We start from the raw sequence: 16616 nt of genomic DNA, 5'->3' as shown, positions 1-16616 counted from the left end.
CTTTAACAGGTCTGTAGTCTCAGTGGGTCCCACCACTGGTCTGTAACAGGTCTGTAGTCTCAGTGGGTAACACCACTGGTCTGTAATAGATCTGTAGTCTCAGTGGGTAACACCACTGGTCTGTAACAGGTCTGTAGTCTCAGTGGGTAACACCACTGGTCTGTAATAGATCTGTAGTCTCAGTGGGTCCCACCACTGGTCTGTAATAGGTCTGTAGTCTCAGTGGGTAACACCACTGGTCTGTAATAGATCTGTAATCTCAGTGGATCCCTCCACTGGGAGATCTCCCGTCTCTGGGGAAATGAGGGAATGATGACGACCATTCAAACATCCTACCTAACGACACAAAGCTTAATGCAAACGGGTGAAGAATCCCTTTAAGTCACAACTATAATTGGAATTAATTTTTGAAAACCGTGTTTGACCTTTTATTCTCCGGGATCAAGCTGCTGTACAGTGGTCGGTATTCTAATGCCGGACTTTCATGGTGGTTGCATAATGAGGAAGTCTGTAGCGCTGTCATTTTAACACAGTCCCCGATGGGCGTCCATATTTCATCTCTAACTAAGGCCCCATCAGGTTTGTTTGTCAAAAGTTTTTGTCTGGTTTCTCTGCAGGGGTTTATTTATTGAATGAGTTGTATAATGGCTTTCTGAGTATGTTGCCAGCATTAATGTAACTGCTGAAGTTCAGTGAGTCTTGAGGGTTTAAAATATTGCTTTTCATTTCGGTGTTGAACTCAAATAGCACACCTTGTTTCCCTTCGGGGGTACACCTGGAATCACACAGAGGAAAGACAAAACCGAGGGAGGAGATGCCCGAATCAGTGGTTCACCATAACATGGCTTTTAATTGCTTGGCATTCATTAATAATTCATAACTTTCATTAATAATTTATACCCACCAGACAATACTGAATGGGATCACCAGCTGCTTGGTGAAACCACACAGAAGCGCCATTAATTGAGTTGTTTGGAGACGGCTATTGTTATGGATGCTGGCGAATCATTAGGTGGAGATAATAGTTTGGATGCACAATTCATAAATTGGAAAAAAAGTACATATATTTCATCCATCTTCCCATTCTGTGTCCCCTGATGAGTTTGGTCTCTTTCTGCTACTTGAGTCTTTCACTTTCTGCATCTCAGTTGACCCACAGTGTCGCACGTCTTTGTTCTATTCCTCTCCTTCTCTATCTCCGCTGCTCTCATCTCCTCTGTGAATCCTGATTATCCACCGGACCTTATGGCCTCTCCATCCCGTCCTCGTCACACCGTAGACACATGCCCATGCACCGGACCGACCGCCCGGCGCCTTACGGGATCATTAAAGCATGATGTCATCATGTTCTTGCCTCCGAGTATAATGCACTTTTATTACAACTTGGATCATACGTTCATAGATTTTCCAGGGTGACAAAGCGGCGGTGTTGGAGCTGGGAATGACGGGCTACACAACCCGTTAATCGGCTGGGGGTGACGCACGCAGGTGGCGCCCAAATGCTCTTTGCTGCCACCCAGAAGAGTCCCGAACACAGCCAAATTAGAGCAGGGTCTTCTCAGATACAGAAATGGTTGCATATTTTACCTTGTAAAGGTAGTCCAGAGAAATGTGGACGTTATCTTGAACTTTGTCACATTCAGAGCTCCTGACGTCGTTCTCGGCTTCACAATTATCTGAATTATAAATGGCACGGAAACATTCTCACCCTCGTCAGTAGCCTCGGAATCCCTGAGCTGCGCAGGTGCAGGATATGAAAAATGTCCTGACATTGTTAAAGGCACAACGTAGGAGTGCTAAAGTGTATGGTAAAAATAAATGGTATAAAGCCTTTTGTTTCTTGTGAAATCTAATAATTGTCTTTGGCTGGTGTCGCTTGTAGCCTCCAGCCTCAAACAACACTAATTCAAGTTTGGGGGAAAAACAAATCTGGAGTTGTGCAGTTGGAAAGAATTAAGCTTACCAGACTTCTGTAGAACGTTGCTCAAGGCTAGAGAGGCTGCTGCTAGCGTAATGCATCTGAATCTCTGACCAGACTGTCAGTGATGGAGTTGCATTGTGGGTAATGTAGGCAGCAGGTTTTGACAAGCAAAATAAAACAATTTCACAGAAACATCTAATAGGATAAAATAATGAAGTGATGACATTTTTGCACAGACATGGATGTAAACTTGACTGGTTGGTTCATTAACTCTCAGATAATGTTAATGAAGTATAATAGTAAGTGTAATTTTAAGCTTTAAAAGGATTGAGGTAGCATTTATTAGCGTTGTCGCTGCTTGGTGTGTAGCTGATGCGTTGTTCTGTTCACAACCTGTTAACACAGTTTGTTTTCAGATCCCAGAAGAGTTCCATATTATCATAAATGATGGCCCAACTACAGAAATAAGATCCAAATTGTCATAAATCTTAATTATCCTTTACTCTTGATGTAATTCCTGTGCCTGCACGTCTTTTGAACTTCATAAAATATTAGTGATTGAAGCTTTAACAAATTCAATTTTTGAATTAGAAATGAAATCAGGAATCGGTGAGAAATCCTCATTGTGTCATCATGTCATCACGAGACGAGATGATCATCAATCATCAACGCGCAATTAAATTATTTATACTTGATGATAAACACAAACGTTCCAAATGATGCTGATAGAGAAACAGTCAGGAAGCCTCTCGTGTAGCGTGTTTGTGTGTTTGTGTGATTGTGTGTGCGTGTATTAGTGAACATGTGCACACAAGTGAAAATAAATCATGCAACGATCATCCATCATGACAAAATATCAAATTATCGAGACACTGTGACTATGTTAGGAAATGTTAAAAGTTGTCGAAGCATAAAGATAATTGAGAAACTGTCAGGAATCCCCTGTGTGTGTGTGTGTGTGTGTGTGTGTGTGTGTGTGTGTGTGTGTGTGTGTGTGTGTGTGTGTGTGTGTGTGTGTGTGTGTGTGTGTGTGTGTGTGTGTTATATTACTGCGTCGTACCAAAGAGGAGGAAGAGGAGGAGTGGGGCAAATGTGTTTTTCACTCAAACTGGAAATGATCCATCTCTCACGCCACCGTCCACCCACACAGGGACACTTGTGTAACGCCACACATAACACGCTGGTACATTCGCTCGCACACCCACACACCCACACGGACCTGGAAAGGATTGGATTTCCTCTCTTTCATTTATGTATAGATGTTGCACATATGAACATGCACACACACACACACACACACACACACACACACTCTCATACACAGTCGCACATTCACACTCTTTTATTCATTGTGTTGCATTTAAAAAAAAAGAAAAGTGTGGAAACAATTACATAACAGTACTGTGTGTGTGTGTGTGTGTGTGTGTGTGTGTGTGTGTGTTGTGTGTGTTTGTTTCCTCTATCTGTCATTTCATGTTCCTTAGCGTTTCATAATAGCCAATTAGAGCCTGTTGAATTGTTCCCCGTCAGTGTGTCTTTGCTCGTCTGACACGTAGCAAAGCCACGGGAAATAATCACATTTTCTCCGGATCATTACAAGCGTCCATTTAATGGCCTCCACACCTTCTCCTACATACACTCCCACTCTCACTCTTTCTCTCTCTCCCCCTCTCTCTCTCCCTCTCACTCTCTCTCTCTCTCTCTCTCTCTCTCTCTCTCTCTCTCTCTCTCTCTCTTCGATTTATTGGCATGAAAGTTTTGGTAACAATGTTGCCAAAGCATTAAAATATATATAATTTGTCCAAATTATTAGGACAGTACACAATAAACAGTAATGCATATTAACATTGATTTATATTTTATATATATATATATACACACACACACACATACATCCTATCTTGTATGTGTGTCTCTCTCTCTCTCTCTCTCTCTCTCTCTCTCTCTCTCTCTCTCTCTCTCTCTCTCTCTCTCTCTCTCTCTCTCTCTCTCTCTCTCTCTCTCACACACACACACACACACACACACACACACACACACACACACACACACACACACACACACACACACACACACACACACACACACTCTGATCCTCCCAACACTACTCTGGACAATATGGATGATCTGTACTCCTGGATATCTAACCCCATAAGCCTGTTTATCTTGGCTCCGATCTATAAGCTCCGGCTTAGAAGCAAGATACCTCAAACTGATCAGAAATGTTGCCCGAGCCCCGCGGGGAGGAGGGTTAAATTAAGAAGCAACCAATCAGATTTCCTTAATTGCCGCTGATATCCTGAGGAGAAATCAGTCTTGGCAGCAGTTGTGTCCAGTTCAGAGGCCCGTTCTCGCTGCCAAGGCGTGAAATAACGCAGCTTGGTCAGTGCTCCTGGGTGTCTGACACCGACTCTTATTCAGCGCTTGAGATTATTTGATGCATTGGCAAAAGAGGCTGCCACTGTATCAGAAAGACTGTTTTCTTGGGTTCCATTCATGTATACATTTCTGTACTATCTATTATGTACCATTCAACTTTCATCCAAGTCTATGTGACCTGCTGTTGATAATGGTGCGTGTCTGGTGGAACATGGAGGAACATATCTTCTGATGCCCAAGAGCTGATATATTTTCCATTTAGAAAACAAAACAGATAAAGAAGTGTGGAGTTAGTATGGCCAACGCTAGTCGCCGTGACTACGACAAAGAGCAACCGCTGCAATCCCGAACAGCAGGAAAACCAATTTTCCACAACTTTCGATTGATCTTGGAGATATAAATCAAAATCAAATGTTTTTCAGGTATCACATTAAGGGCACGGTTTACTTTGATAACTAAAAGATAAATATGTTCCATCTTGCCTGTAGAGGTAACTAGCCATGTAGCTTTGATTGTGTTTGCCAAGGCTTCTATTACTTAATGAAAGCTGTTTTTTTTTCAATGTAGTTAACCTCCCGGCCTCAGAAAAGTTGTAATTATTGGTTTCTGCCGTCATTCAAGCTCTCTCACTTGTTGAGTACGACATCGTGAATGAGTTTGAGAAACTGCATTCAAACTAAATATTTTCATAGAATGTAACATGTTATTTTACAGGATTTTCAATTTCGATCTCCTTGTCTGAACGTACTTCTTAAGGTACATTATGTCATACTTGAGGTCATTTGGGTGAGTGCTGTTAGTACATTGGATACATGATCTAATGGTGTATCACAGCTCCACATGAGAACCAACAGTGTAGAGAGGCTTTCTGTTAGGCTTTGTTGAAGCACAGCCACAGCCTCTATAGGTGCTGTTTCCTGGACCGACTGAGTGCTCCGTTGTTTTGAAGCGGAGACGGATTGTCGTCGAATTAACTTTGTGTTCCAAGAGAGGTCAGTGTATTGAGTTGTCACCACAACAAGGAGCGGAAGGCTTGGCCGGAGCCCGTGTCCTGGCACGGCCGCGGGACTTGGCAGCCGGAAAAGCATCGAGCGACTCGTGTTCGCAGGTCCTGGCGAGCTCGGACAGGAAGAAAAAAAAGCTGAGTGTTGATGACCGGCCGTACCGGGGCGTACCATTCTGCTGAGGCGAGATCTGCTCAAACGACGTCACCCACTTCCCACTACTGTACACACACGGCCGTGATGTAACTGCCGCCAACATCCTGTGACGCGTCGACAGCGTGTGTGTTATTGGATGGAGAGGTCGGCTGAAGGAAGCGTGTGCCGTCAGCGTTGGCTTTGAAGGGGAGAGCGGTTATAGAGCCGTGCTGAGCCAACAGATTTATCATACTGTAGTGGCGTGATTATTCATCCGGAAAAGCATTGTAGTCAATTTACAAATATCCGTAACATGTATGTGATTTTTTTAATGGATCCAACTTTTTATCTCCGTAACCACATGATAGATTCCTCTCCTCACATTTATTGTTCTCTGTTGCCTTTCCTCCCCTCAGGAAGTATAATATCCGCGTGGAGGACATCATGGTGCGGGACGTGCGGTACATCACGCTCAACTGCACCTACAGAGACCTACACAACGTCCTGCTGACGGGCCACCTCAAGACTCTGGCACTGGTGGAATCAGCTGGTGAGACACTCATATGGAATAGAAATTATTCTATTATTACTAGTTTTATCAATGTCTGTGATGAATGCCTCTCCACACATCAGTGTATTGATCCGTGTCTGCAAATGTGCACAATCACAAACGTGGAGCGCTGTATATGTGGTCTCACGTTTGATGTTTTCTTTTCATTCGTTACGTATTTAATGACTTTTGGAGAACAGGTGTCAAATTTGAATAAATCTATAAATCATCATCTCCGTGGCCTCATGCAAGAAGCATCCGTACGAACAGATTGGCTCTAAACCCGAGAAGGGGAGGAGTTGCCTACAGAAATGTACTGTAAATGCATGTGAATGACTCAAAATCAAAGGAAATACTCAATCAGTTCGGGGAAACCAACTTCCCAACCATAACATTAAGCTTGTGATGTTTAAATCGCTCCACTTGGGCGGATGTTACTATTTACAACTGGATTGACACATTTAATAACACTAATGTAGCTTTAATGTGTTTCAATAGGAAGAAGTAGAACATCATGGTATATTACCTTCTCCCCAAGCAGTGTGAGACCAATAAAAGAGAAATGAACTCGTGTCCACCATGCGCGTGAAGAGAGCGTGCTGTGCTGATGTAACATCAGTGTTCCATGTTGTCGGACTGAGCATCCCTTCCGGCCTGCACCAACAAAAAAACAAAAGTGGCGACCTTGCTGGCGCGCTCATTAAAGTGAGTGATTGATTGACAAACTTTTCCCGCGCCCCAGCACTCGCTGTACTCGATCGCCTCACCGAAGTGCACATTTGGTAGTCCAGCGCTGTCTCAATTATGCGATCGTGCGGGAACAATTAGCTGCGTCATTTAACCAAATACATAATCAGCACGTACTGTCACAAAGGCAATTACTTAAAGCAAGCACGCTGCCTCCCACCGCACACACACACACACACACACACACACACACACACACTGGTTAATACACTGCGTTCTGGGCTCCTGTTATGTAACTCAGCTGAACTCTCTGCAGTGCTGCAACATGTGTTTGGAATCTCCTGCAGTCTGCTCACTCTTCCCTCCTAAACCTAGTTTTCTATATGCTGCTGTGTTTCCTCCCTTCTTCTCACTTCTCTTATCTTCGTTTACTGCCTACCTCCCCCTCCTCCCCCCGCCTGTGTCTCGTCTCCCAGAGTCCATGATCCTGTTGGGCTCCATCGAGCGTGCCCAGCTCCAGGCGCTGCTCTCCCTGCAGCTCGGCCGCCACAGACGGCTGGAGTACATCAGGGAGCGAGCCGTCGAGGAGAAGAAACGCCTGTCGGTCGTGTCAAACATCGGCAGCGAGGACGGCAGCCACAGGGCCAGTCAGGAGGTCCGCTTCCAGGTCAGAGGTCACGACGGAGAGAGATGCGGAAACGCCTCGGGCCTTATTATCTATTCACGCGTTGCTTATAGTGCAAAATTAAATTGGCATTGGCTCTGTAAGGAAACGGGGCTGACAGCTGGATGGTTAATTAGCTTAATTGGCCCAGAAAGTGTTGACAAAAGCTGTGAAAAATGTTTTCCAGCCATTTAAAGAGTTCTTGTCGCTAGATATGATATGCCATCGCTCAGAAAGAAATGCCCACATAATGTGAGATTAAACGGTCACTACACACTCCACCATGCATAAACTCAAACTCCACCGTTGATTGGCAAGTGAGACAGATCTCCATCTGTCCAAAGTGAACGTGGATTTACTGTGAGGTGGATGTTCTATCACAAGAAAAAGTATCTTGTCTAGTATATTGAAACTAAAATTTAGAACACTTCAGAAACACAATATTGACATAACCTAGCAACAATATTTGGACAAACCAGCAGGAAAAATAATTGAAGTCATGAAATTTGACATCAAGGCCAACACAAGAACCCAATGTTATCTCTCAACTCCCGCTGGATTCTTGTTTTTGTTTTTTGCCCTTTTCTACCGTTTCCCCACACCATTTTGATTTGCCTCACCACTCTGGAAAAGTACATTAATTTGTCTACTGAGTGAATCTTTTTTGAATCTGTGCCTTTATGTGTTCATACAGATCTCTACTGAGGAGTCGTCCTTCAGCCCCGCTCGTCCAGTCCCTCAGAAGCCCCTCAAACCTGCACTGAAGAGACCCTCCGTGGTGGAGCGACCCGCCGAAATCCCCACCAGTAAGAAACACACACACACACACACACACACACACACACACACACACACACACACACACACACACACACACACACACACTGTGAGAGTCAGAGTTTCCAAACACTAGACAGATGAGGCAATCAAAAGGAAAATAATTGGAGATTTAATAGATCCGGAAGGAGTGTTGATAATAGCCTCTCTGTCTCTAAACTCACATAACACTAATTGAACCTCTTATTTCCGTTCTCTTTCTGTGTCTGTCTGTCTCTCTCTCTCTCTCCCCCTCTCTCTCTCTATCTGTATCTCTTGGATGATGAAAACATATATTAAGATTTCCTGACTAGGAATGTATTTATGTCTAGCAACAGTTCATTCAATCAGTGAATCGGTGGAGATCAGTAAAAACCTTTTTTTACATTTCTTAGTCGTGAAAGTTTTCAACATTTCTGTCTTCTCCAGATTCATCCTCATTTTGCAGATGATGCGAGTGTATTTGCTTGCCTCGATGGGACCAGTAATATAAGGTTTTTGAATCTCTCTCTCTCTCTCTGCATCTCTTCCAGGCCCATATGATAATTCTGGCATGGCTTTGAAGAACCTGTTCTGTGCCAGTCCAGACACAGAAGGCCTGGAGGTGAGAGAGCCCTTTCCTCGAATACACCGACAACGCCACCGCACATCACTCGCACGCGGTGGCTCCCGTCCTGTCGTCCACACACTGTGCACACCCACACTGTACCATGCTATCGCTCACATGCAGTCCTTCACGCTCTCCAGTACAGTGCCTCCCACACAAACAGACAAACACACACACACACACATATTGTATCTCAGACTTTGTCTCGGCTTTGCCTCCTGCAAGGCAAATATCTTCACTCCTACACCACCCTGCTAATGGTTTTATAGGATACAGAGTATTGAAATCTAGACACGCCAAGTCAAGCTGACGTTGTTGTTAACGTTGTGTGCTTGTCTCTGGTCGCACGGAAGAAAAACAACAACGTGGAGAGCCCCACGTCTCCTGAGCAAAGGAGGCCGTCCAAACGAGTCCGGATATCCGTAGTGGTAAGAGTCTGCGATCAGGGCTGCCGAAATGCCTGGAATCGTCCCGGCAACAGGTCCATCAGCCAATCAACCGATCGTCACCCAGCCATTCCATCCCAGGGCTAATCCCAAACGCCGATGGACTGAGATCCAGGCTCAGCCGAAGCCAGTCTGCGCCATCGTGCTAGAAAGTGTTGAACATCCTCCCCCTTGTGCGACCTATAACCCCGCCTACTGGCCATTCACTGCCTCTAGTTACTTACGTGATAGGCTAAGGCTCCATTCACCTTAACCTCTTTTCATTGGTCAGTTGAGGTTATAGAGAACACTTGACGCCTGAAACGACTGCTAAGTGCCAGTGTGCTTTCGTAATTGGGTTCTTAATGCCATTATCTGTATGATTTTGCGCCTTAGGATCAAAAAGGACACTGTAGGAGACGGTAATGTACAGAAAGACCAGGTGTGCACCAGATTTTCACAAGATTGTCTCAATCTTCTTCAAACAATTGACTGAAACAAGCTTTAACATACCTAAAATGTTGTATTTAGGTCCATGATCATTTTGTTGCAAATAAGAACTCAGTGTACCAACTAATCTGCAATAAAGGCAGGCAAAGTAGGCAATTACAATCCTTATAAAACCACAAACCTATGTGTGACCATGTGGCTTCAGTAAAGGTTTATTCCAGGACACTGCAGGCTGTTAGACGTGCAAACGAACAGAATCAGCCATTTGTAAAAAAAATCAAAATGAGAGAAAGAGCTTGCTTCATATATTCTTATTAGACAGAGCTTTTGTGTAACGTTTAGAAAGCCATTTGTATCTGGTACACCTGGTTGTCAAATGGCAATGTCATTTTAAAGTGGTTGAGTTCTGGTCAAGTGGTATACAAGGATGAGGCTGTTCAACCAAGCATGTCATGCTGTCCATCATCAGCCGTGTCACCCGAGGTGTCCAATCAGTGACGGCCTCCCAGGGCAGCCCTTGCTCCTGGAGTGACCCTGAAATCCCATCGCATTTGTTGTAATTGAGGAATGAAACTGTCGTATTTTAAGGAGGGGGTGGGGATGGGGGGGCGTGTCAGGGCTCTTTTCTGCATGCAGCGTCAATATCCCGACAGCAGCCTCGTATCTCTTCATTAGGGAACAGGCAGGTAAGTGAATGACAGCTTAGATGAAATGATGACGCATGAGAAAGTCGTGGGAGGTATCGGAAAATATCAGCGCAAACTGGGATGTAGCCTGCTGGTCCAATTACCAGTGACCGCATCGCCTCCGGCGGCGCTGCATGTCAATCAATGAAACAAGCGCCTGATTACAAATTGAGACGATGTCCCGGCGTTGCATGACAAATTATCAGACATCAATTTCTGAAAATCAAACCATGTTAAGCAATACGTAATGACGCATCCGGACGCGTCCGCAGATGATCTTTGTCCGTTAATCAGCATCAGAGCTTTGCTCAGCAAATTTACAAATCGTCATGAGATTGTTTCACTCATCAAACATATCATTCCATTGGCTAGGAGCCGCCACCCGCCTTTAAGAGTCTCTTTGGGGTGAGCATGATATCCACATTTCTTCTGAGCATTTCTGTTTCAATCCAATAGTACAATGTAAAGCAAGATATAGACATTAATTTGAACACACACACACACAGTGGATCTTTGTGTTGATCATCCTGTACGCTTTTTTTGAAGTCACAGCTTTCCTCTGATTCAGAGCCACCATTCAGACTTAAGAGAAATATACGTTTGTACAACAGTTTAGTTTAAAATGTACAGAAGCCTTGAGAGGCAATTTTCTAAGTCGGATCTAAACTATTTTATCTACTGTGATTAAGATTTAAGAACAGATGAAAAAACAGATTATCCGTCTGAATTCCTTTTGGTGGGCTCCATTTAACCTGCAGCGTAGCTTGGTACATTCATTCAAAGTGCTGCTACTTAAACTGAAGATTAGCTTGTAGCTTCGCTAGCTTTAGTTCCCAAAAAGCTTCCCCACAATTTTCCCAATACAATGTTTACACGAGGCATCTAAAACTTTGCCTTCAGTTTGAACACACATTAACAGACAGCAAATCACATGTCTGTTTTCATGTGTTTAGTGCATTTCATGTGTTTGATTGTCTGACATTTAAAAAATATATATAATGGTTTCCAGGGGGACAACGTTTTACAAGAGACACACTCCAAAAATCAGGTAATTCAAAGATGGAGATCTCCAAAAGCTCCATCAACACTCGAATGTCACTGTAATTCAGGAACACACTATTCCTCCTTCTCATTCCCAGTAATTACGGTGTCAGTGTAACTCTATTAGCACTATTAATGATTTATACTTGAGGCACTTATGGAGCTCCATTAGTTTCACATGTCAGTGAAAATTATGGAAGTCTGTACACATTTTTAATCATTCACAAGCACAGAGCGGCGTCAGATCATTCTTCACCCATCGCTCCGAGGCCTGTGTGTGTAAACCCTCAGTGTACAGCTGACAAATGACACTGTGGAGTCTTAATCTTGTTGACAAGTATGGAAAAACTCTGACAAGATTGTGTTTTTAAAATCTGCCCCTGCCCAATTTGAATTGTCCTGGCTAGTAAATATTGATCAAATTGGTTCACAACAACATCCACGCTACACAATTACAGCAGACGTCAGACTTGCCTTTAGGAACTCGACAAATTAGAAACAGAGGAGGAGCGCTGGGAGGGTTTTTTTTCCAATTTGGTGGCGTAAAATGCGAACCCTCGGGCGCGTATTTCACACCATGACACCACAGTGCCTTAAACCGGAGCAACCGGATGACGAAAAACGCATTTCTTTCAGCTGCGGTCCGTGAAGAAAAACAAAATCGAAACAAAATGTACTAGTTTCACACATTTACAGCAGGAGCGCTGCTCATTACATGGTCTGTTTGTTTTTGGAGGCGACCTCTGTGCGAGAACACAGCACGCTTACTTTGCACTCGGTTAACAATCACATTGATTGTCCCGGTGGGGCGCTGCGCTAAAGGTCAGACTCTTCAAACACTTTCAAACGCCGCGACGGTTACGCAACAGTTTGCATTTTAGTTAAATGCAAAAAAAGGATAAAGCGGCTTGTTATCGATTTGACAGCGTGCTTCATTAATGTTGGATAGAATATGTTTTATTAAGCCCATTAGTTAGGTGGTACAGTATGGTGGCCGGGTTCTGGGACACGCAAGAGTCCTGACAGCACAGAAACACATCTCATTCATAATCTCAGTCATTAAGAGAGATATTAATGCTATGTCATAGCTGCTCCTCGCCCGTTGACTCCACGTCGAAGAAGAGTTTGGTTGTAACATTAGGCATATCCAGCAACCAAAGTGAATGGCCAGGTGGGGACAACATACTGACTCAGTTTCCTAGTTTATGTGTCCAAATTGTGGCAAATTTTAACCAGCACTCCCTTTGGTCCCAAGGAATGTACCTGCCAAGTGTGACGTAGACCGTTCTTGAGATATAAAAAGATTGTGCAGTCCCTGCTTTGTCATTAGATGTTACCTTTTAGTGGTATTTGGAGATATACCTCATTAAACTATTTTACAGTCTGGGTTCCCCATTTACTTCAGACTGACCACAGATTCGAACAAGTTACATGCTATTGTGAGGGTCTTAACCACTAGAGACCAGGACACATAGTTGCCAGTCACCATGTGGGAGGTAGTAATCCTCATTTTTAGTGGTTTATTAAGCTTCCAGTGATTACACTCAGGTCATGTTCTTGGCATTTTTGGAAAAACAAAAGGAATAACAATGTGCAATTATACAAATGAAAGGTGGAGAGAAAAAGCAACAACATAATTAAACAAAAATAATGGCTAACGTGACTCCCAACATCCCAACAACCTCATCAACCTCAATTACGAGGTGATAGGACTTAACATGTTGCTTCAGGTTAGTGGTATTTTTCTTTTTATTCTAGCATATTCTACTGTCATCTTTTTTCATCAACAATATTGCATATTTATGTATCACAGTCACTGTTTAAGGACATTGGTGCCGCCTCTTCTTAGTCATTGAAAAAAAGGTTTGTTCACGAATACATTTCATCTCAATTTGGTTGACACGATTAACGCTACATCGAGTCAAGTTTGCGACGTTCCTCGTCGGCCACAGCTGGTCGTAATTGAATAGAACGGTGATGAGTTAAGTGTTCCCAAGAGGAGCGTACTGTATGGTCAGTGTGGACAGATGGTGCATTAGTAGCGCAGGGACGTTTTGGATGTGTTAAGTGGGCCTAGAAGCGTGTTAGTCATTATTGCATTGCAGCGAGCTAATTAGTAACGAGCCCCCGTAGCACTTGGTGCAGTGCATTTACGGTGCGTTAGGCCTGTAGGCTTGTTTCCTCTGTCATCTGGAGTTATTATTTACACCCAGCGGTGCGTGGCTCGGTAGGACCTAGCAGGAATGTGGACAAACAAATGCAACACCCCCTCTGCTGCGGAAGAGCAATAGTTATTACTCCTCTCCTCACTTTATTTCCAGCTCTGCTCTCTCTTCTTTGTTTCTGGATCTGGTTTGATCTCTGTGGCTCTGCTTCATGCTCTCGGTCCATCTTTATGACTTCTCCAAAGCCCTCCTCCCCCTCCTTTGTATATCTGTTATCTGTGAAATATTGATGCAGGGTAAATGACATCAGTAGTCTGTTGCAGAGGAATGATGCCGCCCAGCCTCTCAGTCTCTCCTGGCTGTTTTTCTCATTATTTTTCCCCCACGCTTGCGTCTTCGTAATGCCTCCCTGCTTTATTTATGATTGTTTGTGGGCACAGTTTTTTTTTTTTTTTTTTTTTGGCTTCTCGCCTCTTCTATATTTTGTTGAGTTATTTTTTTGTGTGGTTTCTTTAGATTGCTGTGTCTTTCTTTCTTCTCTTGAAATGTATACACTTAAATAGGAACATTCATCCAGACACATGATGCAAGAGAGAGAAGACACGTTGCATTGAAGTGTTGGTCGAGGAATGTGTCCTCTTTGCTTGTCGCCTTAACAAAATGAGCAAATTGGAAAACAAGCGCCGCGGACCTAAATAAATAACAACCTGTTAGTTGTGTGGAGTAGACGTGCATTTTGTCAGGTGTCCACATTTGACAGCGATCAAAGAAAATAATAGAGAATTATTGTGACAGAACAGTAGATCTTAGAGTTTCAACTTCAGTGGCTGGTTCTTGTAAAGACTAAGATGGATGTAAAGGAAAGAATGGAGGACTTATGAGGAATGATTTGATTTTGTCAATCTGTCTATCCAGAAGATTCACGACTACATTGATGATGTAGTGAGATAATGAGCCAAGTCCTTGTGACATCTGGAGCTCCGTCTGCTGAGAGCAACTACACATATTTCAATGTTGTTGACATCCAGCTCTATACAATTTAGGGACATTCCATGATAAATTGCTATTGATGCATATATATATATGCATACACTGTAGAGGGTTCCAAGCAACCTACTTGACCATTACTGAAGTCCATACCTAAGCTAAGATGTTCTTTAAAATGTAGTGGTTCAACCCGATTGGGTAAATCAGTAGTTTGAAACTATCTAGGAGTTACTTAGAACTCAGGATGGAGACACAAACTCGGTGTATGATTGATACATCAAGGCAGCATGTCAGTGGAGATACAGGGCTATGCAAAGCAAATGTGTTCCCCAAAGCCAACACAAAATATCCTGCACTAAAGATTGGGCTCCAGGCCAACGCAGTGCTCCAGAGGCTTGAACAGGAATAACTTTGTATATTAAATGCCACGCTCAGCTCTAAGGGGACAAGAGTAACGAGTGGTTATTCAGTTGATCTCCATCATATTCATGAAGTAGAAGATGTTCAGTATAGGGCACTTTATTACAAGACCCATTCAGCAAGAACGTTTTTTTTTTTTTTAATAGAGTGAATGACTTTAGTCATTAGAGTCAATTCGTACTTTCAGAGTAGGTTCAATTGAAGTTATCAGTTGTCAAAGACAACTCCATTAGAACTGTCCATTAGGTATGAGATAGGGAGAATATTCAGGGGACAGTTTTCATTTCCTGGATCGTTTCAGACAACACAGAAGAGGGAGTGAACCTAGAAACTTAATCTCCCAAGATGAGTGTGAGCTGCTGACGGAAATTTGTTATGTGAATTGATTTGTTGCTCGATATCAGATTCTTTTCAGGGTGAAGAATTCATCGCAGCTTTGAGCGCATCAATAGATGGACTTACAGTGTCTGAAAGAACTTTTGTCAGTTTTCACTCCTCCGATATTCTCATGTTTCCTCGGCGCAGCCAGTGAGCTAACACAGTGCCATGGATCATTTGGATTAACTACCTGCCATTGGATGACTTTCCCAAAGCTGTTGCTGCTTTCAAAGCACATCATTATTGCCGGCCCTGTTTAGGTTGCACAAAGTAATCAACCATGTTATTTCACAATTGTGTTGAAGTCCCTGCAATCTAATCAGATAGATGGATAAGGCAGTAATAGAATTTTAAAGCAATAAGTTAAATCGGCATCAGCAGCAAAGAAATTCAGCAGTAAATTGCCTGAACGTGAGTGATTAGTACTTATTCTTGCAACGTTTCCCTTCTGCACCATTTAGTGTGATGCAGGCAGCAGATACAGAAATATCGCACATCACTACATTGAGCATAAGCATGAGGGATATCCTCGATTGTGTCTTTTCTCATCACTATGAAACAGAGCGTAGGGGTGTAATGATGAGGATGTCGACTTCAGATTCATTTCACTTTCCTCTTTAGGTTCACATTTGTGAATAAAACATCTGGGCAACTCTCACATGGATTGTCATGAAATCTGCTCCAGATATTCTTGTTTCCTAGACTTTGTTCCCATCAGTCTCAGCTGTACTTTGCCTTGTTAGCTTAGCACGCACGCTAAACTAACAAGGTAACTTGTTTACTTGCTAAACGTTAACATGCTAGCATTGTCATTGTGATCATGTTAGCATGCTGACGTTAGCATTTAGCTCAAAGCACCACTGTGTCTACATACAGCCACACAGAACCACTTGCATGGCTCTTGACTCTTAAGTCTTGTTACCAAAGAATTCATTCAGGCCTGTGGATTATCCTGAGTAACTGGATGCCAATCCCACTATGGCGAAGGCAGGACCCGCCCTACTCTGCCTCTGATTGGCTTACCCTATACCGCCAATCTACACTAAATAAAATGAGATTTAAAAAAAGGTGCAGGGTTACTACTTAAATATTAAAACACCAGAACCGACCCTTTAAACCAGAGGCAGCCTTTGGATGTAGATAAGAAGACAAAGATGCTAAGCCTTCCCTTCAGCAAGAAAAATAAAAGTGCAAAGAAAGCCACTTCCCCTTCGATCTACTGTGGGCTGAAAAAAGGAAGAATCCTGGAGGGGAGGCGCCTTTTTATCCAGATTTCCGCGATCATAAAAAACTCATCTCAT

General features: G+C 43.2%; 1 protein-coding gene across 4 annotated transcripts in view; it reads left to right on the top strand.

Annotated features, from left to right (window-relative positions):
- LOC311020148 (chloride channel protein 2-like) overlaps positions 1-16616 on the top strand; it is a 118331-nt gene that overhangs the window by 89343 nt on the left and 12372 nt on the right. For 2 of the 4 annotated variants that reach the window (XM_084020020.1, XM_084020019.1), the window contains 5 exons: positions 5856-5989; positions 7153-7343; positions 8035-8146; positions 8690-8760; positions 9117-9191. In XM_084020020.1, the coding sequence (XP_083876146.1) occupies positions 5856-5989; positions 7153-7343; positions 8035-8146; positions 8690-8760; positions 9117-9191 (583 nt within the window). The remainder of the gene's footprint in view (positions 1-5855; positions 5990-7152; positions 7344-8034; positions 8147-8689; positions 8761-9116; positions 9192-16616) is intronic. The other 2 variants (XM_084020022.1, XM_084020021.1) reach the window with 1 other exon arrangement.

This window comes from Eutrigla gurnardus (assembly GCF_963514095.1).
Source record: "Eutrigla gurnardus genome assembly, chromosome: 10".
Taxonomy (NCBI): domain Eukaryota; kingdom Metazoa; phylum Chordata; class Actinopteri; order Perciformes; family Triglidae; genus Eutrigla; species Eutrigla gurnardus.
The sequence above is the reverse complement of the archived record's forward strand: the minus strand, read 5'-3'. Positions and strand labels throughout refer to the sequence as shown.